Here is a 25,696-nt window from a genome sequence, read left to right on the forward strand (position 1 = left end):
AATTTATTTGATTGTAAAATTAAAAAAAGAAATTGTGTAACAATAAAAAATAATATGATGATGTATATCTGAAATAAAAAAGAAACACTCACTTGATAAGAAATGAAAGGTTGTTGAAGAAGGTGGGAAACCCTTGGAAATGTTGGGTGCACTTTCCTCAACTATAGCTTACCAAAAAACATTTTAGGAATGGACAAATTATGAAATATCCCTTAATTTAAAGGGTTGTTTTGGTCATAAAAAAATGCACATTATCTTATAATAATAATTATTATTATTATTATTATACAATGCATCCATATTGATTGAAGATATTGGAAAAGTTCATTTTGGTGTTTGAGGTGGAGGGAGCTCATAACCATAACCACGTTAACTCTTCCATCTTCATCAACATAGCTATGCAAGCCTCCTTTCTCTCTAAGCTTTTCCTGCTTTTCTTCTCATGTTTTCTGCTCAAAATTGAAGCTTCCAAGAAGCAGGTCTCAGCCATGTACGTGTTTGGAGACTCCACAGTAGACCCGGGAAACAACAACTTCATAAACTCGCCTTTCAGAAGCAATTTTCCACCATATGGTAGAGATTTTGTTAACCAAAAACCCACTGGAAGGTTCACCAATGGGAAGCTTGGCACTGATTTTATTGGTATACCAACTTTTTTCTTCACTTTCTTTGCATGCTAAGTATTTTAACTCTCATCTAACTTATGCATTTGCTAAAACTCATCTCTCTTTGCTTCATGCATGTTGCAGTTTCATATTTAGGCCTAAAAGAGTTGTTGCCACCATATTTGGATCCGAATCTCAGCGACAAAGAAATTGTAACGGGTGTCAGTTTTGCCTCTGCTGGTTCTGGCTTTGATCCACTAACTCCAACTCTGGGAGTATACCTTCTTTTTTTTCTCTATCTTCATTTTTCTCCATTTTTGGGAGTATACCTTCTTTTTTTCTCTCTACCTTCATTTTTCTCCATTTTTTCGTGTTATCCTGATATCTCATTATAAGAAAATCATGAAATAGAAACCAATTTTTATAGACCAAACATAATTAGTTGTTATAATGACTAAATTAAAGATATTTTAGAGACTTAAAAAAAATTGGTTTTTATATTAGTTTATATGATCGTTAAATGGTTTTTAAATTTGTGTTTAATTAACAACTAAGGTTTTTGCTACGAAATTTAGAATCTAAATAATTGGTAGTAAAAACCTTAGTTGTTAATTAGACACCAATTTAAAAATCATTTAACAATAATAGAAACTAATTTAGAAATCAAATTTTTTTTAGTCTCTAAAATGATCTCTAATTTAGTCACTATACCAACTAATTATTTTTTTTTCTACAAATTAGTTTCTATTTTATAATATTGAGTTAAACATAAAATTCATTTCTTAATATGTTATCAAAACCAAAACTATTTATAATTTATAAGAAAATTTGTTGAACTTTTCATATTATTTCATGTCGAGTTGTTATCGAACTATCAATAAATATAGTCTTAATGTGAGATAATGTATTGGGGATTTCACATCAACTGAAAATAAAAATAAAAATATGTGTATAAATAGATGCAAAATTTAAAGTATAAAACTCAAACCGATTTTTAAGATTGTGTTAGATTTAGAATTTATTTCTTAATAATAATAAATATTTTATATATTTTTTTAAGAATATATATAATGTATCATGTACCATGTGAGATGAATAGAACAGACATGTTTTCACAGATTTCTGTCACAGAAAACATTCTTGTTTCAGTGGAAACTGATAGTCTGAACTAACTTTGTGTAGTTTGTTTGTCTTGGCAGAATGTAATTTCAGTAGCACAGCAGTTGGAATATTTTAAAGAATACAAAAAGCGGTTAGAGGGTCTGCTTGGAAAGCAAAAAACCGAAAACCATATCAACAATGCTTTCTTTTTCATCAGCGCGGGTACAAACGACTACGTTATTAATTATTTTTCGGTGCCAATTCGAAGAAACTACTACACTCCGTTAACCTACGGACGCTTCTTGCTTCAACATGTTAAAGATTTCATACAGGTTTCAATCTCATACACACACATTTCCTTCATAACATTTATATATTAATCCAACATGTATAAATAAAAAAAAGTTCAATTTGGATAAAATAATTGTGAAAAAAATGTGCAGTTGCTGGCATTCAATTTGCTTTAGTCTATTATTAGTTGGGAGACCATACTATTTATCCAATTCCCCAACTAAACCCCTTTATGGAAAACAATAATAGAAAAGAAAAACTTCAACAACTGCATCCAGCATTTAATGAAAGTTGCTAAAAACTTTTTTTCTTTTTTTGGCTTTTCTCTTTTCTGTAATGTTATATCATTTTTCATTATTTAAAGCACAAATATGATTGGAGATCGCCTTATCTTTTAACATCATTGATTTTTTTAATAAATATATATAGTCTCAAATCCTTTTGTTATACTACTATAAAGATATGGTGTGAAAATAGAAAACGTGGATTTGGTTTGGGTCAAGAACTCTCTTTTTTTCATTTCAATTACAAAATCATCAGTGTTTTTTTTTCTATTATGAATATCTGTATTAAAAAATACCAATAAAAATGATATTTAATGATGAGGACTGTGTTATCATAAGTAAAAAGATATAATAATTTGTAATAATAAGTATTTATATATTAGTTTAGGATTTATTAATTAATTTATTAATTAAATTAGATATTATTTTAGATATTAAGAAAATTATTGATATATAAAATAATTTATATTACTAATAAATATTTTTTAAATTAATATTTTAAAATTTTAGCTATTAGCTAATTAGATTCTAAAATTGGTAACTAATTAATTAGATTCTAAAGTTGGTAGCTAACTAGTTGTTGGTAGTTAAAATAATTAATTTAGATACAAATTTATAAACTATTTATTAATAATAAAATATATTAATATTTTTTTGTTTTCTAAATAATATTTAATTATTTTTTATCTTTAGAATTGATTATTTTCTTATTTTCTTGTAGTGTTTATGTTCTATATAAGATCTTCCTCTCTCCTTTCTCTCATTTTTTATCTTTATAACCACATTATTCCTCTCCTTCACTTACCTCCAAAATCAAACCATTCATAAATGGAATCACTTCACCTCCTCTACACAATTACTAAAAAAAATTATTAAATAAAAACTAAATTTAGAAACAAAAAATAATTAGTTATTATATTGACTAAATTAGAGATATTTTAGAGACTATTTTTAAAAAAAAATTAATTTATATTATTATTAATAGTTTCTAAATTGGTATCTAACTACCAAGATTTTTCCTACCAAATTTAGAATCTAAATAAGTGATAGTTAAAACTTTAATATTTAATTAGATACCAATTTAAAAACGGTTAGCAACAATATAAATTAATTTAAAAACCAAAAATTATTTTAGTTTCTAAAATGTCTCTAACTTAATTACTTTATAACTAATTATTATTTTGTCTAAAGTTATTTCTATTCAATATGATTTTCTTGCCCTGAATATTATTTTACCCCAACTATCTCAAAATTCCATTTAGATTCCTGTTCCAATTCAAATTCAGAAATCTGCAACTGCAAATCTCTAATTCCTCATAGTAGTTCGACCTCATCTCCTCGACCAACTCTGACCGATTTAGATTCAATGGTGGAGGGTTTGAAAGAAAGATGAGACCTCAGTTTAACATGTTTTAGTGTGAAATCACAGTTTAGCTGATAAGAAAAGAATGCGTTATGTTGAGAATAATTAACTAATTAATTGAGTTGATGTGATTAGAATTTATGGAAAGAAGGTGCAAGAAAAATAGCTTTGGTTGGACTTCCTCCAATGGGGTGCTTGCCGCTCGTGATCACATTGAACTCCCATAACGTGCTTCTGGAACGTGGCTGTGTAGAGATGTATTCAGCTGTTGCAAGAGATTACAACATGATGCTTCAACATGAACTCTTCTTACTGCAACTAAACTTCTCCGATGTTCCTCCCGGTGCCAAAATCTCCTACCTCGACATATATGGACCCTTGGACAACATGATCCAAGAGCATCAAAAACTTGGTTAGATAAATTTAACCATATTATTATTACCTAATTAGATAAGCTTGAGAAATTGAGTTTCTTATATGTGTTTTGTTGTAGGTTTTGATGAAGTTGATCATGGTTGTTGTGGAAGTGGTTTCATCGAAACAACCTTTCTGTGTAATGGCTTTTCATTGGTTTGCTCTGATGCATCAAAGTTTGTGTTCTGGGATTCAATACACCCCACGGAGAGGGCATACTTTCGCCTATTTATGGAAGCCCGTCCCAAAATTGATGCCCTAATCAACGCCTAGGACTTACTTTTATATTTTATAGGTTTTTTTTGTTCATTCAATTTGCTTAGTTGGAAATTTAGAATAAAAAGGCTTGAAGGGGTTGTTGGAAAATAGAAAAATAACAAAGCTCTTTTTTTTTTTATAAAAGCACCCTTATTTTTCTTGCTTCCTACTAGTTTTAGTGGTTTATTTTTCTATCATCAAATGAAATAATTGTCTTTTAATTTTGATTCGGTTGAAGATTTCATATCAACTAAATATTAAAACATTTTATTATATATAACTGGATGTAAACCTCGTCTCATGAACCAATTTTATAGGATTGAGTTAAATTTAAATTCGTAATAAATTTCTTAGTAAATTGCTAAGTTAACGTTATTTACTTACTAAAATAAAGGATTATTTAATTCAAAAAAATTGTCATTTAGAACATAAAAAAAAACTATGTTATTTATTAAAACTCAATTTTTTTGTAATTTTTTGTTATTAGAAGTGTCAATGAGAATTATTCTAATATCATCATATTGATGTAAAGTATAATAATGGTTTACTTTTATCTTATATATTTGGAGATTATTTTTCTAGGGAAAATAATTGTTTTTTTAATACGTTGTTAGAATCCAATTAATTCGTTTTTCTTTTTATTTTTAATTATTAAATAAAATTTCCAATTGAAACATTTTTTGTTGCTAACATGCCCTCAGTTAAAGTAAGAGGGGCCAAGCTATTATTCCCTTCATTGTCTGTGCACAATAAATATGAATGAAGCTGGGGACCCAAATTATTATTGAACAAAAAGGCACTGGGAAAATGGAGGTTGAGAGCACAAGAAATTAAAAAGAAAAAATAAATTGAGCTGCCATCAAAAGGTCGACAACTTACGCCACTATAACATGGCGTTTTATTATTTTTTTTAATACAACCAACCAAATTTAGGAGTTTTTCTTTTAACTCCCTAAAATGTTATCAAAAGTCGTAGTAATTTGCTAGTTTTGTTGAGTTCTTTTGTCAACGCTCTTACCTTGTTTCTAATAGTTTCACTACAACATTAACTACTTTAGTAACATTTTCATAATTACATTTACTTAAAATGTTATTATACATAAATTTTAATTACTATAGTAATATTTTTTTTACATAAATATCACTAAAAACAAAATAAGCATAATATTCTAACATTTTATAAATAAATGTTATAACAAATAAATTTAAACTTGTATGTTTTTATAAATGTTACTAATAAAATTTTAAAAAAAAACATGAATTTCTCATACTTAACTCACTCTCTCACACTCATCTCCTTTTACTTTTTCTATGTCTCCAATTTCTCTAACTCACTCTCTTAGTCTCCTTGCTCTATCAATCTCATGCTCTGGTTACTCTTTACTTTCAAAATTTCATTCTCGTTTCACTTTCCTTATTCTCTCAATCTCAGTCTCATTCCTCTTTCTCACTCTCGTTTCACTATCTTGTTCGTGCTCTTAGTCTCTGTCTTACTCGTTCTCTCTATGTCACTATCATTCTCGTCGTTACATGATTGATCACTCTCATTGTCAAACGCATGTAAGCTTATCACGCTCTCCATCTCGTGTTTGTGTCTCGCATTATTGTTAGTTCAAACGCAGCTATTTGAATTTGATCTCTAGAATCTCACAAACTTCAATGTGTTCTTACAATTAGGTAGGATTCTTGTCTTTGATTTTATTTGGTTTTCCTTTTAATTTTCATTGTGTTTTTATATGGTTTTTAATTGGTGTGTATCGTAGTGACTCTCTCTCACATTTGAATCTTGGATTAGTGTTTTTTTAACAGGTGAATATTGTTGTATAATTTTTTATGATTAATTTATGTTTGATTCCTGTATTAAAATGGTGATAATTTTGTTTAAGTGATTATCTCCTTATTTTGTACATAGCGTCTTGATTCTGATTTGGTACAAAACTAGAGTGTTATGAGAGAATATTAATTATTTCTATTTGTCCTTATATATGTGCAGTTGCTTCTTTAGTATAACTGTAGTAGTCTTCTGAGTATAGCTGAGTAGAACTGCAAAAAATTATTCTGATAAGGATACTAGAATAATTCATTTCATTTCTCTCTGCATCATTTGGAGCTTTCAACTGCCGTTTTCCATGCACCTAAGCTTCTATTGAAATGCCTCCATGATTGATTTTGTTATGTATACAAGTCTTTTATTAATAAATTGAATTGAAAGAAAGTTGAATGATCTCTGTTTCTTCTCAACATCAGAAATAACTTGAGTTGGAATAAAATATAAGGTAAAAGAAGGTGAAACCATGATGCAAGGGTTGATACGCTGACTCGTAATTAGTGTGAACAATTCTTAAACTATATGATAAGTAATTACTAATAGGTTTTTCTTTACCATTAGGATGTTGTGATTTCTTTTTATTACGTACACACTCTGAGAGTTTTGTTCTCCCTTTCCTTTTCATTGGTTTTTCTACTTCCTTTCTCTTACCACACTTCTCAAGTTTTCTAGGATTCTAATAAGTTTTCATTAATGTATATGTATATATAGTAGTAGCAGCCCAAACTATTATTGATTCGGTCGCTGTTGAGATATCAACATTCTTGTATTGCCTTCAGATTTTGTTGTTGGATTCCAAAAGCTGCAACATTTGAGCTAATGGTTTATCTAGATCGAGGCTTTAGAGACATTGGTCGGTGCTAAGCGTATTGAAAAAGCATTGGCCAAAGACTTCGTAATCTTGGGAATACTCAAATATAGCTTCTGCTGGATGGGGAGCATATAGTAACAGGGGAGCACCAAAACTAAATATTTGAATAAAGTTTTGGCTAAGGAAGGTGCGGAGGTGTTGTGCTTACAAGAAACTAAATCCTCTACTGTTTCAAATGCCAAATGTTTTTCTTTCTGGGGAGATAGTAATGTGGGTTGGGTTCATAATGAAGGCTCAAATGGTGTTGGAAGTACTTTAACTGCCAAATGTTTTTCTTTCTGGGGAGATAGTAATGTGGGTTGGGTTCATAATGAAGGCTCAAATGGTGTTGGAAGTACTTTAACTGTATGGCATAAAGAAGCCTTCACTTGTGATAGTTTTATGAAGGGAGGGGTTTTATTATTATTTATGGACAGCATCTCAAATCTAATTTGAAATGTGTGGTGGTGAATGTTTATGCAGCTTGTAATTTGATTGACAAGGAAGTGTTGTGGGAGGATTTGTCAAATATCAAAAGTAATAACCATGACTTGGCCTGGTGTTTCTGTGGTGATTTCAATGCAATTAGAAAGGTTAATGAAAGAACAGGCTCTAGCGAAAGGGGAAGCCAGACCAGAGAGATAAGAGGTTTCAATAATTTTATTAAAAGAAATTTTTTGGTGGAGCTACCGCTTGTAGGCAAGAAGTTTACTTGGTTCAAAGCGAATGGCTCAGCCAAAAGCAGACTAGATAGAGTGTTTATCTCTTATGGATGGCTAAGGACTTGGCCAGAAAACAAGCAATATGTCCAACCAAGAGAGGTATCTGAGCATTGTGCCATAGTAGTGAAATCTTTGTATAAAGATTGGGGTCCGAGACCTTTCAAGTCTATTGATGCGTGGCAACTGGAACCTGGGTTTGGGGAGATGGTGAAAGATAAATGGGAATCCTACTATGTTAGTGGCAACCCTTTATCCAGGTTGAAGGATAAACTGAAGTTTCTGAAGGCAGATCTCAGAATATGGAATCGTGAAGTGTTTGGGTGTATGGATTCTAAGAAGAACCGTATTATGAAGGAAATTGAGGATCTTGATATCCAAGATGACGACTTTGGCCTTGAGGGTAGTGCAAGGGAGAAAAGAGCGGAGCTGTTGAGTCAGCTTTGTATGATCAATAAAAATATTGAATCCATATCCAGTCAGAAAGCTAGATCTAGATGGTACAAGCATGGGGATTCCAATTCTAAGTTCTTTCACTCTATAATCAGATGGAGGGGCATGAGGAATGTTATCATGGGTGTGGATGTTGGGAACCAATGGTGTGAAGATCCGGAGGTGGTCCGCAGAGAAGCTAAGAATCTGTTTGAAGAAAGGTTTACTGCTACACATGATTTTGGAGTTAGACTCGGGTCAGTTGAGTTTAAAGTCCTTCCCCTATAGATTAACCTTAATATGATTGTTGTTTTCTTTGAGGATGAACTTAGAGAGGCGGTGTGGATGTGTGAGGGGTCAAAAAGCCCTGGATCATACAGGTTCAACTTTAACTTCATCAAGAAATATTGGGATGTGCTCAAGCAAGACATTCTAGCAGCTGCTCTATGTTTTCAGGAATCAGAACAGTTTCCCAAAGGATGTAATGCGTCTTTTATTACCGTTGTTCCAAAAGTGAGGGATCCCGTAACTCTTGACCAATATAGACCTATATCATTGGTGGGTGCCCTATATAAAGTTATCTCCAAGGCTTTATTCCTTCGGATTAAGAAGGTGCTCCCTATGGTTATAGATGAATGCCAATCAGCTTATTTGGAGGGTAGAGGGATGCTTGACAGTGTCCTTGTGGCTAATGAGACTGTGAAGGAGCTTAGGAGGAAAGGGAGGAGTGGGTTATATTTAAAAGTCGACTATGAAAAGGCATATGATTTTGTTAGGTGGAATTTCTTATATGATATGATGCGAAGAATGGGCTTCCATAGTAGATGGATTGCATGGATTAGGGGATGTCTGGAGTCTACAACGATATTTGTCTTGGTTAATGGTAGTCCCACATCGAAGTTTAAACCTATGAGAGGATTAAGACAAGGTGATCCTTTAGCCCTCGTTCCTCTTTCTGGTGGTTGTTGAAGGCCTAGCTGGGCTGGTTAGACAGGCGACTAAAGTTAGTTTACTCAAAGGTGTGAAGGTGGGTTTTGATGAAGTTGATACTTGTATTCTTCAATTTGTTGATGACACTTTTTTTGTGTGCCAAGATTCCTATTCCAATGTCTTCTCTCTTAAGGCTATTCTTAGGTGTTATGAACTTGTTTCTGGGTTGAAAATTAACTTCTACAAATCAAAGTTGACAGGTTTTAACGTTACGAGGCAATCCCTTGAAGTATATGCTAAATCTTTACACTGTTCTATTATGATAGCTCCCTCCAAATACCTCGGGTTAGAAGTAGGAGGTAACCCGAGGAAGAAGCAGTTCTGGGAGCCAACGATAAATAGAATTAGTTCTAAACTAAGCGCCTGGAAGGGACAATTTTTATCTCTTGCTGGAAGAATTTGCCTTGTGAAATCGGTGTTTTCGTCGTTACCGCTCTTCTATATGTCCTTCTTCAAAGCCCCGGAGGTGGTGTGTAGCAAAATTATTAGCATTCAAAGATGGGGGAGGGAGAAAAGCTCTATCTCGTGGGTGAGCTGGGAGAACTTGTGTAAACCGTTAGAGGAGGGAGGACTAGGCATTAAAGATATTAGAAAGTTTAATACATCCCTCTTGGCTAAGTGGAAGTGGAGACTTTTGGGAGAAGAAAAAGGGAAGTGGAAAGATATCATCTTATCTAAGTATGGCATGGTGCATAGACATTATCAGATTCCTCCGAAGTATCAGTCATGGTGGTGGAGAGACCTCAGTAAAAGTTGTGGTGAGGATAAGGAAGAAGATTGGTTTCGAGGTGCATTAGAATGGAAAGTGGAAGGTGGGGATAAGATTAGATTTTGGGAGGATGTTTGGTGTGGTGGTGGTTCTCTATTATTTAAGTATCCCAGGATGTTTTCCCTTTCATTGGATCAAGGGAAGAAGGTAGTAGAGGTAAGAAGGTGGGAGGATTCAAAGTGGAGGTGGCGGCTTAGGTGGAGGAGGGCTAAGTTCCAATGGGAAAAGGAACAAGAAGAGGAAATGTACCAGTATATATCCACTATCTAGTTCAGTAAGGAGGTTAAGGATGCTCAAATATGGGGAGGTGATGCATCAGGGGAGTTCTCAGTAAGATCTGCTTATGCCTGCCTAGCTAAGCATGCCTACAACCCCTATAATAGTTTATTCAAGATCCTCTGGCAAGCCAAAGCTTTTCCAAATGTACTGACAACAACATGGAGAACCCTCATGGATAGAATTCCTACAAGAACGAGTTTATTTAGAAGAGGAGTGTTAACCCCTTTAAATTGTGTGATGTGCCAAGACTCGGATGAATCCTCGCAACATCTTTTTCTTGGTTGTACCGTTGCTCAACAGGTCTAGGTTCAATGTTTCAGATGGATTGGGATTACGTTTGTCCAACACAATGATTTGAGGAGTCATTTTGAGAATTTTGTCTTACCTTATGGCTCTCTCAAACATAACCTTGTGTGGAAAGGTATGTGGGCGGCAACTGTGTGGTGTATATGGGATCAAAGGAACCATATTGTTTTTAGGCAAGGAAAAGTGGATACTGAGGAGATTTTCCAAATGGCACAATTAAAAACATGGCTTTGGATGAAACACAGGATGAATGTTTTTAACTACTCCTTTTCTGACTGGAATTTGAATCCCCTAATTTGCATTAAGAGTGTCCTATGAAAGGAAGGATTAGCGCCAATTTGTAGAGTACAGGTTTGATGGGCAGGGAAGAGTTGATTTATGATGTTGGAACTTGTTTTTCTTGAAGGAAAAGCACAAGGGGGAAGCCCTCTGCTGGTTTTGAATGATGCAGTTCTTTGTTGTTTGATTCTTTTTCAGCTAAAGAAGATATGTTGGTTTTTTGTTGTATAGATGCTGATTTTCTGCTGCAATTTTGGTGTTGGTTTTGTTGGTTTTATGTTGTACAAATGTTGGTTTTCTGCTGCAGTTTTTATTGGAAGAGATAAAAAAAACAACAGAGCGGAAAAGAGAAGCGCTTCCTGTGAGATGAGTCGATGATGATGTGGTGCAAGGATCCTTCCTGCACCTCAAAGATTAGCCCAATGCAGTTGAAAAAATAAAGCACAATTGTAGAAGGAATAGAAAACAAAAAGGGAATAGAAACCCTAGAAAAATAATGAACGTAACAGAACTGAAACAGAGGAAAAAGAAAGTTGAACGTAGAGAGAGAAAAAATTTATTCATCTTATTCTGAAATTGGGTACAATAAAGAGAATATATAGCAGAGGTGTAAAAAGAAAAAAAAAATGGGCCTGAGAGCTACATGCAGCCCAACAACCCAAGTAGAAAAAACATAACATTTATCAGCCCCCCTCAAGTTGGGAATATATGTTTTTCATTCCCAGCTTGGAATGTATTAAGGTGAAAGTGTTGGGAGGAAGGAGTTTGGTGAAAATGTCAGCAACTTGCATGGAGGAGGAAATAGGGAGAAGTTTGAGAAGCCCAACAGTAACCTTTTCACGAACAATGTGACAATCAATTTCTATATGTTTGGTACGTTCATGGAAAACATGATTGTTGGCTATTTGAATAGCAGATTGATTGTCGCAATAAAGGATGGCAGGCTGAACATAGGGAACCCGAAAGTCTTGGAGAAGGTATATTAACCACTGGATTTCACATGTAGTAACTGCCATGACTCTATACTCTGCTTCAGAGGAGCTTCTTGAGATGGTTTGCTGCTTTTTGGATTTCCACGTGATGAGTGAATTGCCTAGAAAGATTGAAAACCCAGTAATGGATTTTCTTGTAGTAGGACAAGTTGCCCAATCAGAATCGCTAAAACATTTTAATTGAATGAAATTAGAGGAATGAAAGAATATACATGATCCTGGTGCAACTTTGAGATACCGTAAAATACAAAAGGCAGCTTGTTGATGGTCTTTGGTGGGGTGCTTTTACAAATTGACTAAGGTTGTTGACACTAAAAGTGATGTCGGGTCTGGTGTTTGTGAGATAGAGAAGACGACCTATAAGACGACGGTAGGCTGGAGCATCAGTGTCAGAGAGAATAGCACCTTGGGTTGGAGAGAGTCGAGAAGAGTGGAGCATAGGAGTGGTCATGGGTGCACAATCCAACATACGAGCATCATGTAAGAGATCAAGAGTGTATTTTCTTTGACTCAGATGAATACCAGTAGAGTTGCGTGCAACCTAAGATCTCCAAGATTTTTTATTTTAAAGTGTTGATCCAGCAGATTAGTAATGCAAGAAATCTCCTCAACATCATTACCAGTGAGAACAATATCATCCACATACACAAGAAGGGCAGTGGTGTTAGTGTCATGATGTTTTAAGAATAAGGAATGATCAGCAATGCATAAGATATAATTATGAGAAAATAAGAAATTAGATAACTTCGCATACCATTACCTGCCTGTCGAAGACCATATAAAGATCGTTGTAATTTGCAAACATGAGTACTGTTAGGAGGAAGAAGACCCGGTGGAGGTTTCATGTAGACATCCTCTACAAGATCTCTGTGTAAAAAAGCATTGTTGACGTCAAGTTGCTTTAAGACCCAATTTTTTGTCGCAGCAAGAGCAAGTAATAAGCGAAGTGTGGTGAGCTTGGCAACAGGCACAAAGGTATCCAAGAAGTCGAGTCCTTCCAGCTGTGTGTAGCCCTTGGCAACAAGGTGGGCTTTGTATCTCTCTATGGTGCCATCAGATTTTCTTTTTATTTTGTATACCCATCTGTAGCGAATAAAAGTTTTACCTGGAGGGAGAAAAGTAGTTACCCATGTGTGATTGGCTTCCAGAGCATCTAGTTCTTCCTTCACAGCTTGCTGCCAGCATGGGTACTTTGATGCTTCCTCATAAGATTGCAGTTCCATATGTGATGAAATAGAAAAAACAAACTTTTTAAAGTTTGTGGATAGGGATTTATAAGACACAAAGTTAGATATGGGGTATTTTGTACTTACATGATTTGTGTGTATGGATGAAGTATGGAAATCATGTAGATACATGGGCATTTTCCTTTGACGAGTTGATCTCCTGAGAATGGTGTTATGTTGTTCTTTAGGAATAGGAGATTGTGCCTCATTAGCAGGATCATGAGGTACAGCAGATTCACCAAGTTCACTAGGTTGAATATGAACATCATTATTGCCAGTAAAATCAGTATTACCAGTGACAAGATTCTCTTCAGCATTGTGAAGAATGTTACTGGGAGTATTATCATGAATAAAGTCATTAGTAAAGGCATAATTTTGGGGAATGGGAAGAGATAAATTGTTGGGTCTTTCATTATTATCAACGTTCAATTTATAAGGAAATTGATGTTCGTGAAAAATTACATGCCTTGAGACCTCAACTCTGTGATTTTTTAGATTTAAGAAAATATAGCCTTTGGTGTGAGGTTGAAAACCCAAGAAAACACCAGATACTGCACGAGCATCAAACTTTTTTCTATTAGCAGTGATAGTGCTAGAATAACATAGGCATCCAAAAACATGAAGAACAGTTAGATCATAAGATTTAAGATTTATTGTCTAATAAAGGAGTTGGGGTGCAGTTTATAAAAATAATAGCATGTAAAACAACAAAATTCCAAAATAAAGGAGGTAAGTTTGCTTGAAAAATGAGAGCATGAGAGACATTTAAGATATGTTGATGTTTTCTTTTAGCAATACCATTTTGTTCAGGCGTCTCAACACAAGTAGTTTGATTAATAATTCCTTTAGAATAGAAAAAGGTTTTCATGGAAAATTTTGCCCTGTTATCCGTAAGAATGATTTTAACACCTTTTTCAAACTGATTTTTAACATATGCAATAAAATTCTCAATATGAATTCTGGTTTCAGATTTAGTGACCATTGGTATAAGCCCAGTAAAACGTGAAAAGTCATCAACAATAGTTAAAAAATACTTATGACCATACATCAAAGAGACTGAACAAGGACCCCAAATATCAATATGAAGTAATTCAAAACAACAATTGGTATGAGAACTACTCAAATTAAAAGGCAATTTCTTTTGCTTGGCTCTATGGCAAGTATCACACACATGAGTTTTATTTGTAGTAATAAAAGGAAATTGAGTTCTCAAAACAAATAATCTTTCATCAAAAATATGACCCATTCTATTGTGCCACAGATTTTGGTTATTATCAGTAGTACTGTAAGAAGAAGCAACAATATTGAAACTAGAATTACAAAAAACAACAAAATCAAGAATATACAAGCCGTCTGTGGTCTTAATTGTACCAATCCTTTTGTTGGTAACGTTGTCCTATATATCACATTTGTTTGAAGAGAAAATTAATTTGTAATCAAAATCTGTAGTAATTTTCGAGACAAATATCAAATTAAAGGCAGAGTTTGGTACATAGAGAACATTGCTAAGATCAATTTTTTTATTAAAGACAACCGTGGCAGAATATTCAGCCAGAACATGATGACCATTCGACAGATTTATAGGAACAGGTTTAATAGGTTTATATGAGATAAAATTTGATAAAGAAACATATACATGATCAGTGGCTTCTGAATCCAGAACCCAACAAGAATTAGTTTTGATAGAAAGATTACCTGTTGAAGGTTGGTCAGTCACTTGGTGAGTTGAATGTGTGGAGAAAGATCCCACCTGATTCACTTGTGCTGGATTAACTACGTTGTTGTCATCAGTACTACTTCTACTTTGCTTGAAAATGTCTGAAAGAATCTAGTACTGCAAAGGAGTGAGGGTAATCTTGTCTTCTTCTTGACCTTTTTGACATTTTTCAGAAGAAACATCATCAATAGACACAATACTATTAATCTAACTGGGTTTTCCACCATTGAAAAATTTATATCCAGGTGGGTAACCATGCTTCTTGTAGCAATTCTCAACAGTATGTCCATTTATACCACAATGAGTGCATATTTTTTTATTATTGTTATTTTGTATTTCCTGTTGTCCTTATTGGGAAAGCCATTTTTTCGAAAACAAACTTTTTCTGTGTGACCAATCTTACCATAAAAGTTACAAGTAATAGAAGCAGAACTAGGGTTGCAATTAACACTAATATTACTAACAACACTGTTAATATTATTGGTGACCAAGGTATTACTAACCAACTGATGTTCTTGTTGTACCACCAGAGAAAAGATCTTTGATATGGGAGGAATAGGTTCCATCAAAAGAACATGAGACTTGATGTTATGATATTGTTCATTTAGCCCACGAAGAAACTGCGTTGCCTGATCTTCAAACTTTCTCTTATTGAGAAGAGTCATAACAGCACAATAACAAGAGCAATTTGTCTTATAGGCACAAGTCGGGTTAGGTCTAAAATTTTCAATTTCATCCCAAATAATACGGAGCTTAGTAAAATAATCGGTAACAGATTGATCTCACTGACATAGGGTAGCAGCTTCCATTTGCAGATCAGAAATTCTAGAAAGATTACCTTGGGAATATCTAGTTTTGAGGTCGTTCCACACATCAACAGCCAAATTCATCCAAATGATGTTCTTCCTTATCGGAATAGAGACCGAATGCACTAACCATGACTCCACCATGTTGTTACAGCGATCCCATGTTACATAAGTAGGATGATCCTTCGATGGGCAGGGATGTGTGCCAAGGACAAATTCAATTTTATTTTTGCACTCAAAGCTGTCATGACTGATCTACTCCAGGAATGGTAATTCGTCGACACAAGAACTGGTGATACCAAGCAGATTCCAGGATTCTCACTAAGATGCAAAGACAGATAGGTTTGATCATATGTGGATTGATCAGTCGTTTCTTTTGTCACTTCTGCCATGCTTGTTGGGGAAAGAAAACTTGAACAAGATGAGATGAAAACGAAAAACAAGAATCAACAAAAAAAATGAACAAGAATAAAGGAGATATCAAACGAAGAGCTCTGATACCATATTGAAAGAGATAAAAAAAAACAGAGCGGAAAAGAGAAGCGCTTCCTTTAAGATGAGTCGATGATTATATGGTGCAAGGATCATTCCTGCAACTCAAAGATTAGCCCAATGCAGTTGAAAAAATAAAGCACAATTATAGAAGGAATAGAAAACAAAAAGGGAATAGAAACCCTAGAAAAAGAATGAACGTAACATAATTGAAGCAGAGGAAAAAGAAAGTTGAACGTAGAGAGAGAAAAATTTTATTCATCTTATTATGAAATTGGGTACAAGAAAGAGAATATATAGCAAAGGTGTAAAAAGAAAAAGTGGGCCTGAGAGCTACATGCATGCAACCCAACAGCCCAAGAAGAAAAAACATAAAATTTATCAGTTTTGGTGTTGTTTTGGTGCAGTTTTGGTGCTGGTTTTACTGGTTTTATGATGTACAAATGCTGGTTTTCTGCTGCAGTTTTGGTACTGTTTTTTGTTGGTTTATGCCGTATAAATGTTGATTTTATGCTACAGTTTTGGTGTTGGTTTGGTGTTGTATTGATGTTGTTTTTGCTGCAGTTAAGGTGTTTTTTGATGTTCTTTTTGTTGCCTTGGCTCTGTTGTTTTCAGGTTTAGTAGCAGGGTGTTAAGCATAGTTTGTTTGATTGTGTGTCCTTGTTCTCTGTGAATGTTTGTAGTCATCTGTTATGTAGATGATCTCTTTAGTTTTAGTCTCTTTCTTGTTATGTTAAAACCAGAGCTAAAGGAACCTAGATCTTTATACTTGTTGTTTTGTAAGCTTTCTTTGTATAAGGGTTGAGACACCCCTGAAATGTTCCCTTTAATTCATTTGTCTGATAAAAAAAAATAAAAAAATAATGACAAGTCAAACTTGGGGAAAGAATACTGGAAATTCACGAGTTATAAAGTCCTGCATTCATAATAAAGGACCAAATGAGTAAAAATTACTCAGACTCATTACATTAAATTGAGTTAGGAATGTAGTCTTAGGCCTATCTTGAGTCAAAATATTTTTATAATGAAAATTTCCTAAATTTTTTTATATTTTATAAAGAATGACAAGATTTTCAATTATTATGGAATTGTTATTTGTTATAAGTTCTGACCAATTTTGTTTTATGCATTTGGTTTGGCAGTGCTGGTTGTGGCTGAGTCTTTATTAACTGTGAACCAAATATATGCGTAAGTTTGGTTGTTTATATATATGCCAGTTTATAAAATCTATGATTTAGTTGTTCACTTTGCTGACGTGGCATGGTTCAATTGGTCAAGATCTCCATGTTGCTTCATTTTTATTGTTGTATGTAATATAATGTACTTAATTAGCTGAATTATTATTGTTGTATGTAATATAATGTACTTAATTAGCTGAATTATTTTTTCATATGACCATGATAATCAATAAAGGAAGGTACAAAGATACAAATAAAAAGGATAGTTAAAGCAAGCCTTAAAGGGTGTCACTCGACGCTCTTTTCTTATCAACATTCAAATTTAAAAATGTTTGGTTGTCTAGGAAAGCAAAAGCAAGAGAAGAATGAGGATTGGAAGGATTACACATGCGACATATGATGAAAAAATGGCAACCAAACATGGTTTAATAAAACACAAGAGCATTCATTCTAGACCTCCAATGCCTTCTAAAAGTTTCGTATGTCCTCAATGTGGCTTAGCTTTTGATATCCAACAAGGTTTAAATGAACACAAAGTGATTCATAATCTTGGTAATACTGGTAATAAAATATGATGTTTTAGATCGTGATTTTGATCTTGATCAACCACCACCTAATTATTGATTTCTTATGTTATTTTATATATTTAATCTTTTATGAACATTTTGAATAAAATTTTCATTAATAGTATTGATTAAATAAAAGAAAAGGGTGTCACTATGTACAAGATCATTTGGAGCTACATGTTTTTGTTTATCTAGCCAAGACCCTTTTTTATTGATGTCAAAAGTTGTAGAAGATGGTGTCCAAATTCCAATCTGCAAAACAAAAGTTATAAAGAATGATCTCAACTCAATAAGGACATCTGTGAATATTCAACAAGTAGGAAGCAAGGTATACAACTTAAATATAGTTGTCATTTGGTGTTGCCATTTATCTAATAATGTTAATGTTCAACTTCTTGGCCATCACACTTTTATACTGCCAGTTTTAGTTTTCATTGCTTGTTAAAAGTATCTTATCCTTTTTGTTCCAAAGGTTTCTTCAAATAGCAGGTAGTGCGATCGAGTTACTTTGTGTTCTAAATGTGCATCCTGTTCATGAAAACAAACCATAATTTAAAAATATTATTCTTCCATAATTTCTTCATTTCATCATTACATAATACTGTGTTAACGTTGACATGATGTTCTACATATAGTTGGATTGAAGCTATCTAATTTTTCATTTTTATAATGTACAAGAGAGTATGATCTTGTTATGAAAACACTTTATAAAACATAAGAAAATATATAGTGTTGTATTATCTGGTGGATGAGACATTTGTCTCTTATGTTATATATTGTTAAAACTAAATATGCTTTGTAACTTTCAGCATTTAACCAAAGGCCATTTCTTTTAACACAATATCAATTTTAAGGCATCCTATCATTTTTAAAAATTTCCAAAATTATCCTTATTTCGAATTTGAAAATACAAAATAATAAATAAAATTCAAAACTAAAAAAATACATTTCGGACAAAAAAATACGGAACACAAAATTGAAAATGCATTCTAAATAAAAAATTCCAAAATTCAAAAATGTGTTTTGGAAATCCAAATCCAGAATATTTTTAGATCAAAGGTTTCGAAAGTAATTTTTATCTACACCTTCCTTTTATTTAAGATTATTTTCATCATTTTTTAGGGATATTTTTGTTATTTTCAATAGCAGATTGGTACATGTTAGAATTGATATGATGCAGGAAAAAATTGCCTTAACCAAAATTAGGCAGTTTCTCCCTGCACCATATCATTTAAAACATGTACCCAACATAAATTTTAAAACCCAACATTGCTCTTATCTTTTTTGAAATGCTACAAAGGAGTGTTGTGGTACTGTGGTGTGCCTTTTGAAGCCCTTATCTTTTTTGAAATGCTACAGAGGAGTGTTGTGTTACTGTGGTGTTCATTTTGAATGGAAGTGGTGGTGGTGTAGTGAGTTGCAACAGTGGCAATGATGTAGTGATTTTTTTTTTTTTTGCAACAGTGGCAATGGTGCTCACTTCTCCTCCAGTGACAGTCCTTCTCTCTACGCAGTCATATTCCGCTTCGTTGATACCATGCAACAAGCTCAGTGGTTCATACAGTGTTCAGTGCATATGGGTTGGGTGCAAATGCAGTGCTATTGGATGCCTAAATGAAAGTAGGGTTTGATATCATTAAGGACAAATAAGTCTTTTCAAATAATATTATTGGGTGCAGTATTAATTGATATGGTGCTGGGAGAATCTGCCCCAAAATTATATTGTATTAAGTTTAACCAAAAGTTCAAGCCTACTAAGAGGTAGCCCATGTAAAGATAGACATGGGCCTACTATCTGCATTATAGGCCCAACCTTCAATGATTCTATGACAGATTCTCCCTGCACCATATCATTTTTAACTGGCACCTAATCACGCATAGGAAAAGTCCAATCTACCCTTAATGAATCTGAAAATACCTTAAAATGTGATAGGCACCCAATGTCATGCACCCAACCCTATTCTTCTTCTTCTTCTTGTTCGTTTGTGCTTGAAGAAGCAGCAGCCGCAGCCACCGTCATCCAATGTCGTTTCCCTTGGTTTGCTTCACCATCAGTAAGCTTCATCATCACAGGCAGAGCAGCAGCCGCCACGGTCAGCTTCTGAAGTCGGAGGAGGAACCATCGTCGAAGAAAGGTACTCTGTCATGCATACCAGATATTTTTATCCGTAATTCATTATTGAGTTCCGCACTTTTTTATCCATAGGTCATTATTGCATTCTGGATATTTTTATCCGCAGTTCAAGACTGGGTTTTGGATTTTTTTATCCGCAGTTGGGCACTTGGCTTCCGAATATTTTTATCCACAATTGTGGAATGGCCTCTAGATATTTTTATCCGCAAGAGGCATTTGACATGCGGATAATTTTTTTCGAAATGTTGTTGTTGTTCTGCGGATATGGTTATCGGTATTAGTGTTAGGTAGTTTAAGGCACTTGGCTTCTATGGAATTTTTCATTTGGTTTTTTATACTATGTGTTATAATTTTTTATATATGTTGAATTGAATGTTATTTTGTTATATATGTTGTAAGATGGTGCGGACTAGAGGTGGAGGTAGTTTTAATTTGGACCGTGTGCGAATAATTGCATTAGTGAGAAGAAAACGGGGTGGTCCTAGTACTTCAATTCCAAATGAAAATTTTGAAGATTATGTTGAACAAGAAGAAGTTGAAGTTAATGATGAAGGCTACCCAGGAGGGCCATTGGATAAGTCCTTACTCGTTAATTATGAACATCATGTAGCGAAACAATTGTGGGATGGTTTGGTAAGTAATGAAAAATATTTTTTTTTGCATTTGGTATGTATTTATTTATTGATGATATATGTTGATTATTGTAGGATCGTGGTGAGCTGAAGGTCGTTTCACATGGGAGGAAGATAAATAAGTTAGGAGCACCTCATGAGCGCATACAGGTTGCTGTAGAATTGTCTGGCTTAGGTGGTCTGCTTCGTGATAGTTATGAGAGTTTAAACTGAGGACTGCTATGTGCTTTTGTAGAGAGGTGGCATGCAGAGACAAACAGTTTTCATTTACCGGTTGGGGAGATGACCATCACTCTTGATGATGTGTCAAATTTGTTGCATTTACCCATTGTCGGTCATTTTTACACGCAGGAAACCTTAGATTCAGATTCGGTGAATGATTTATTGGTAGAATCCCTCCGTGTTGACCGTGGACTTGCATCTGAAGAAACAAGACACTGCCGGGGAGCTCATGTGCGCCTGAGTTGGTTAAGAGATGTGTATGAAAACGCATGTTCAAGGAGGCAGTGGACTGTGGCTGTCAGAGCTTACTTCACCTTGTCGGTTGCACTATTTTTGCGGACAAGAGTGCTACATCAGTCAATGTGTTTTATCTTGGGTTTTTTGTTGATTTGAGGCTTACCGGGGGATATTCTTGAGCAGCAGCTACCCTAACTCACATGTATGAGCAGCTAAGAGATTATAGTTATGCAAACACTAAGCAACTAGCTGGTTATGCGACATTGTTGCAGGGGTGGATTTATGAGCACTTCCCGACTATAGGGATGAGACGTATGCAAGCACTGTATTTTGAAGACCAACCTCGGTGTAGGCTGTATGATGCTGGAAAAGGTACTTCAATTGTTGTTGTTAGTTGGATACATGACACCAGCTTCCATTCGGTTTTGTCCATACAACGAGCACAGGGAAGAACGTTCATTTGAGTGAATTTCCTTATTCTGTGGTTATTTGAGGCTTGGAAATTGGACACAATTGCACATGCCAGAACGTGTTCTGCGTCAGTATGGCTATACACAGATCATCCCTCGCAACCCATCTGTACTTGGACATGGTCATCCGGATACAAATGAAATGGACCGTCGATGGTTACATTTCAATGATTGTCATACATGATTATGCCATAGCACCTCATCCTGGTGCTTGTGTTGAAGAGTACATGGCTTGGTTTAGATCTGTATCACATCCATATGTGATTAATACGAATGAGGATGAGCGTCCTGTACCGGTACCCTCAGATGCACGTGATCACGAAGCAGTGCCAAGTCATCCTGGGGAGTCACATCCTGCCTGGTATGCTTCTAACCTTGTTAACGTATTAATTTGTATTATCTTTTTCTAATAGTATGTCATTCATGCTTGTAGGGTATTTTTCGTAGAATTACAGAGACATTGCAACCATTACTTAATCATGGCGATGTCATGGAGGGCAGCCCTGTTTGGGAAGGCATACAAGCAGCCATTATGTTAGCATGAGGAGCGACTGATGATAGAGTTGTATATGTCAGGAGACATGCACGTAGGAATGTTTGACAATGTATTAGGATAATGTATTAGGATTTCTTTTTATGTAATATTTTTATCCATGACAAAGTATTTGAAACTTATCTATATGTTTCAATATGGATTTTAATATTGTTATTAAGAATGTTTTCGATTTCTGCTTCATGCTACTGACAATGTTTTAGTAGACACCTCACTCACTTCCGGACATTGACATTCGTAGACACCTAACTGGCTTCCGAATATTTTTATCCGTAGACACCTCACTCTCTTCTGGATTTTTTTATCCACAGACAACATTTTGACTTCCGGATATTTTTATCCGTAGACAAAATTTTGACTTCCGGATATGGCCATCCGCAGGCACTTCACTGACTTCCGGATATGGCCATCCGTATGCTCCTCATAATTGTGTAGAACAGTTCCAAAAGCTATTCAACATTGCAAATGTACTGAATACATAATCATTGCAAATGTACTAAATACATAACCATTGCAAATGTACATTCAAATACGCTAAACATCCATAAACTTAAACATTAAGTATCTATTACAAATGTTATGATTACAAATATCGTCTAATGGACATTAGTTGTGTATAAACTTGTATCCAGCTAGTGTAGTATGTTGACCAAGTTTGGGTCGTAGGATAACGATGTGATGCCCACAATATATCCGTAGGTGGAACTGGACAACCATCTTTGAGCTTGACCTATAAAGGTAATAAATATAAGGTACATAAATCCTAATTTAGCAGTACGAGAAAGTTTTTTATTGGTTTAGTTTATACCTGCACAAAATGATTTCCGTGGACATGCCCAATTGCAATGATTCGGTGATGACGGAAGTTACTTGGTGTTTGGGTTCTTAAAGGAAAAATACTCAATGATTGCAACATGGACAAAGAAACAAGAATGACATTATACCGATTTGCAATAACATATCCCATGTCTGGAATTGTCATCCACTTATATGTTCCTGCCTGCAAGTACAATTGAGAAACAAAGTTAAATGAAGAAATGCAATGTAAAATTGAAATGATGTTAGTGGTTGGTACCATAGACATGTGCTCCACTAGAAGTGACTTCTTCAAGTATTCATATCTATCATCACCACCAAAGAGTTCAACATATTCTTGTCTTTATTCACTTAGTTCTTTTAACAAATTCATTCGAACAATAGCCCATGACTCATCTCCCATTCCCAATTGGGCAGCAACAACACGGTAGCCACAATGGCCATCAGCCTTAACGTCGACAACATCAACAATGTATGGATGATACCCTACAGGGAACTGATCAAGGAAAGGAATACATTTTGCTGGTACAATTTCTGGTAAACTTTCTTCATTAGATTTTTTGCTTGCACAACTATCATGTTGTGAGTGTAAGAAATCCACATGTTCAAAATAAGAAGGGATTCACTTAGTTGATCTCATGAATTTGGTAGGACGAGACATCTTTACAGCACCTTTTGTTTTCACCTTATGATTTGGTGCGTAAATAGATATCTTCTCTGGAAAGACAATCTCCTGCAATTTACTTTTGATGTTAACCTTACCTGCAACATCCAACTTTTTGAACAGCTTCGCGATGACCTCAAACTCTTTATCAATTGACAACTCAGATGAAGATTGTTCAGTTGCATTGTCTTCAAAGATTAAATGAGTCCACATCACATGTACTGATTTAAGTGGTATGCTACCAACACCAAATGAAGCCAATTGACACGCACAAGGAAGACCATGAGTACATGTAAGACTACATTCACACCTACTTTTATCAAACCCCATTGATTTAACCCTATCAACCTCTTTTGAAATAAGGTTCAAAGCATATTTAGACACAAAACCTAACAATTTTTTGTAAGCTGTAACCTTAAACCGATGTCCAACCACATGCAAATTCTTTTGGAATGAAGTTTTGATTGTATTATGTTGTAAAATAATCATCTTATTGATGGAATCCCAACATAAACATAAATCCTCCATCGAATTCAGAAGAACTCTCTTTAGGCTCCAGTGTGCCGCCTTAACTTTGTTACTTGTTGTGTTTCCTAAGTGCATCACCTTATCTATCCATGCCTTGACAATTTTTTCTTTATGTGGACGTAACCATGTATCCATCACATAATCAACAAATATAGGCCATGGAGAACAGACAACTCGAAGAGTATTGACACGATCTTCAAAGACCTCAACAATATCACAGTCCACAACAGATCCCCACACTTCCATTACTTGATCCCATGCCTCTCTTGGATGCACCAACATTTTACATTTTGCTTTCACATTTTTATCAATGTGAAATCGACAGAGCAAATTATAAGCTTCAGGAAACACCATTCTAATTGCATTCATTAAGGCAACATCTCTATCACATACTACCACCCTAGGGCATGAATCAACTCTCAAAAACAACCCTTTAAGTCTGTCAAGGGCCCACAAAAAAATATTTTCCTTTTCTGCTGCTAGTAAACAAAATGCAACGGAGAAAGTCAAAACTGTAGACGTAATCCCAACAACCTCAAGTAACGGCATCCTATACTTGTTCGTCTTGACGTACTATCCATTAATGTGACAATATTAAATGAGTTCACCAGTTTTACTGAATCTGGGTGTGTCCAAAATATATCTTGCACACTATTCAAGACCTCATCACACCTACACCAATGCACGTACCTGTCTCGCTCCAGTAACAACATCAGTTGTTGCATTTCTGTTTTATGACCTCGTTGTGATCTTCGATGAACAGTGATTGCATTATAAACCTGCTTAATCGTCGTCACATTCTTCTTATTTCTCTCTTTCATGGTTAGTAAAATATTTATTGGTTTCACCGAAGTTTTAGTCATATCCTCATCCATAACCTTTTCCTCTATACTTAACCTTCCAGCATACGGATGACCCACCATTGTCTCTGCCAAGTCATGATTGTGAGAACCACAAATTAATTCAACCATCCACCCTTGACGACCTTTGACTAGTTTGCCTCGTAATCGGAAAGGACACTCACATTTCCTACTTCCCGTTCGACTGACATCTACTTCTTTTCTATATCGTTTGTATTTACATCCTCTCTCACAACCTAACAATACGTAGGTCATCCTTCCTCGTTGGCCCGTCCATGTATCCGACCTTAATATAACAATAACAAACCCATAACTATAGCCAACACTTCTCGCCCACTCTAACAGTTCATCTCGATCACGAAATACCTACAATAACATATGCCAAATTTTAAAATAATTCATAAAAAAAAGCATTCACAACCCAACATTGACCATACCTCATCTGTAGAAAATGTCTCACTACACTCATGTGCCCTATGTTCATTATCTAATGCGTTATAACTTATTGACTGCTCCAGATCAACATCATCTAATTCATCCCACACATCAATCTCCCCTAAAACTCTCATGTATGACTCTGTTGTATCCATTGGGCTGCTGAAAAAAATGAACACTTAGCTTCTGGATAAATAAATCCATAACAAAAAAAAAATATCAACAGTTAGCTTCTAGATATATACATCCGGATTGCATAAAACAATTTCGGATATGTACATCCATAAGCCAATTATGACCTACGGACATGGGTGTCTGGAAGCAACGAACCACACTTCCAAATGTTGATATCCGTAATTGAAAAATTTGAATTCCGGATATTAATATCAATAGTGAAAAA

General features: G+C 34.6%; 3 protein-coding genes across 3 annotated transcripts; 2 read left to right on the top strand and 1 right to left on the bottom strand.

Annotated features, from left to right (window-relative positions):
- Positions 1-289: 289 nt before the first annotated feature.
- On the top strand, positions 290-4,480 carry LOC137806512 (GDSL esterase/lipase At5g45960-like). Its single transcript, XM_068606686.1, has 5 exons — positions 290-642; positions 750-880; positions 1,805-2,038; positions 3,780-4,056; positions 4,138-4,480. Exons 1-5 carry the CDS (start codon positions 399-401, stop codon positions 4,329-4,331), a joined length of 1,080 nt encoding a protein of 359 aa, XP_068462787.1. The 5' UTR covers positions 290-398; the 3' UTR covers positions 4,332-4,480.
- A 2,827-nt stretch (positions 4,481-7,307) lies between these two features.
- LOC137839044 (uncharacterized) lies at positions 7,308-8,433 on the top strand. The gene is made up of 2 exons (XM_068648172.1): positions 7,308-7,349; positions 7,432-8,433. Exons 1-2 carry the CDS (start codon positions 7,308-7,310, stop codon positions 8,431-8,433), a joined length of 1,044 nt encoding a protein of 347 aa, XP_068504273.1.
- A 13,896-nt stretch (positions 8,434-22,329) lies between these two features.
- On the bottom strand, positions 22,330-25,451 carry LOC137839045 (uncharacterized). The gene is made up of 7 exons (XM_068648173.1): positions 25,299-25,451; positions 24,664-25,227; positions 23,495-24,574; positions 23,189-23,305; positions 22,802-22,993; positions 22,666-22,723; positions 22,330-22,442 (listed from the first exon to the last, which is right to left on the bottom strand). The coding sequence occupies exons 1-7, from the start codon at positions 25,449-25,451 to the stop codon at positions 22,330-22,332; spliced, it is 2,277 nt and encodes a 758-aa protein (XP_068504274.1).
- Between the last annotated feature and the right edge of the window lie 245 nt (positions 25,452-25,696).

This window comes from Phaseolus vulgaris, chromosome 3 (genome assembly GCF_000499845.2).
Source record: "Phaseolus vulgaris cultivar G19833 chromosome 3, P. vulgaris v2.0, whole genome shotgun sequence".
Taxonomy (NCBI): Eukaryota; Viridiplantae; Streptophyta; class Magnoliopsida; order Fabales; family Fabaceae; genus Phaseolus; species Phaseolus vulgaris.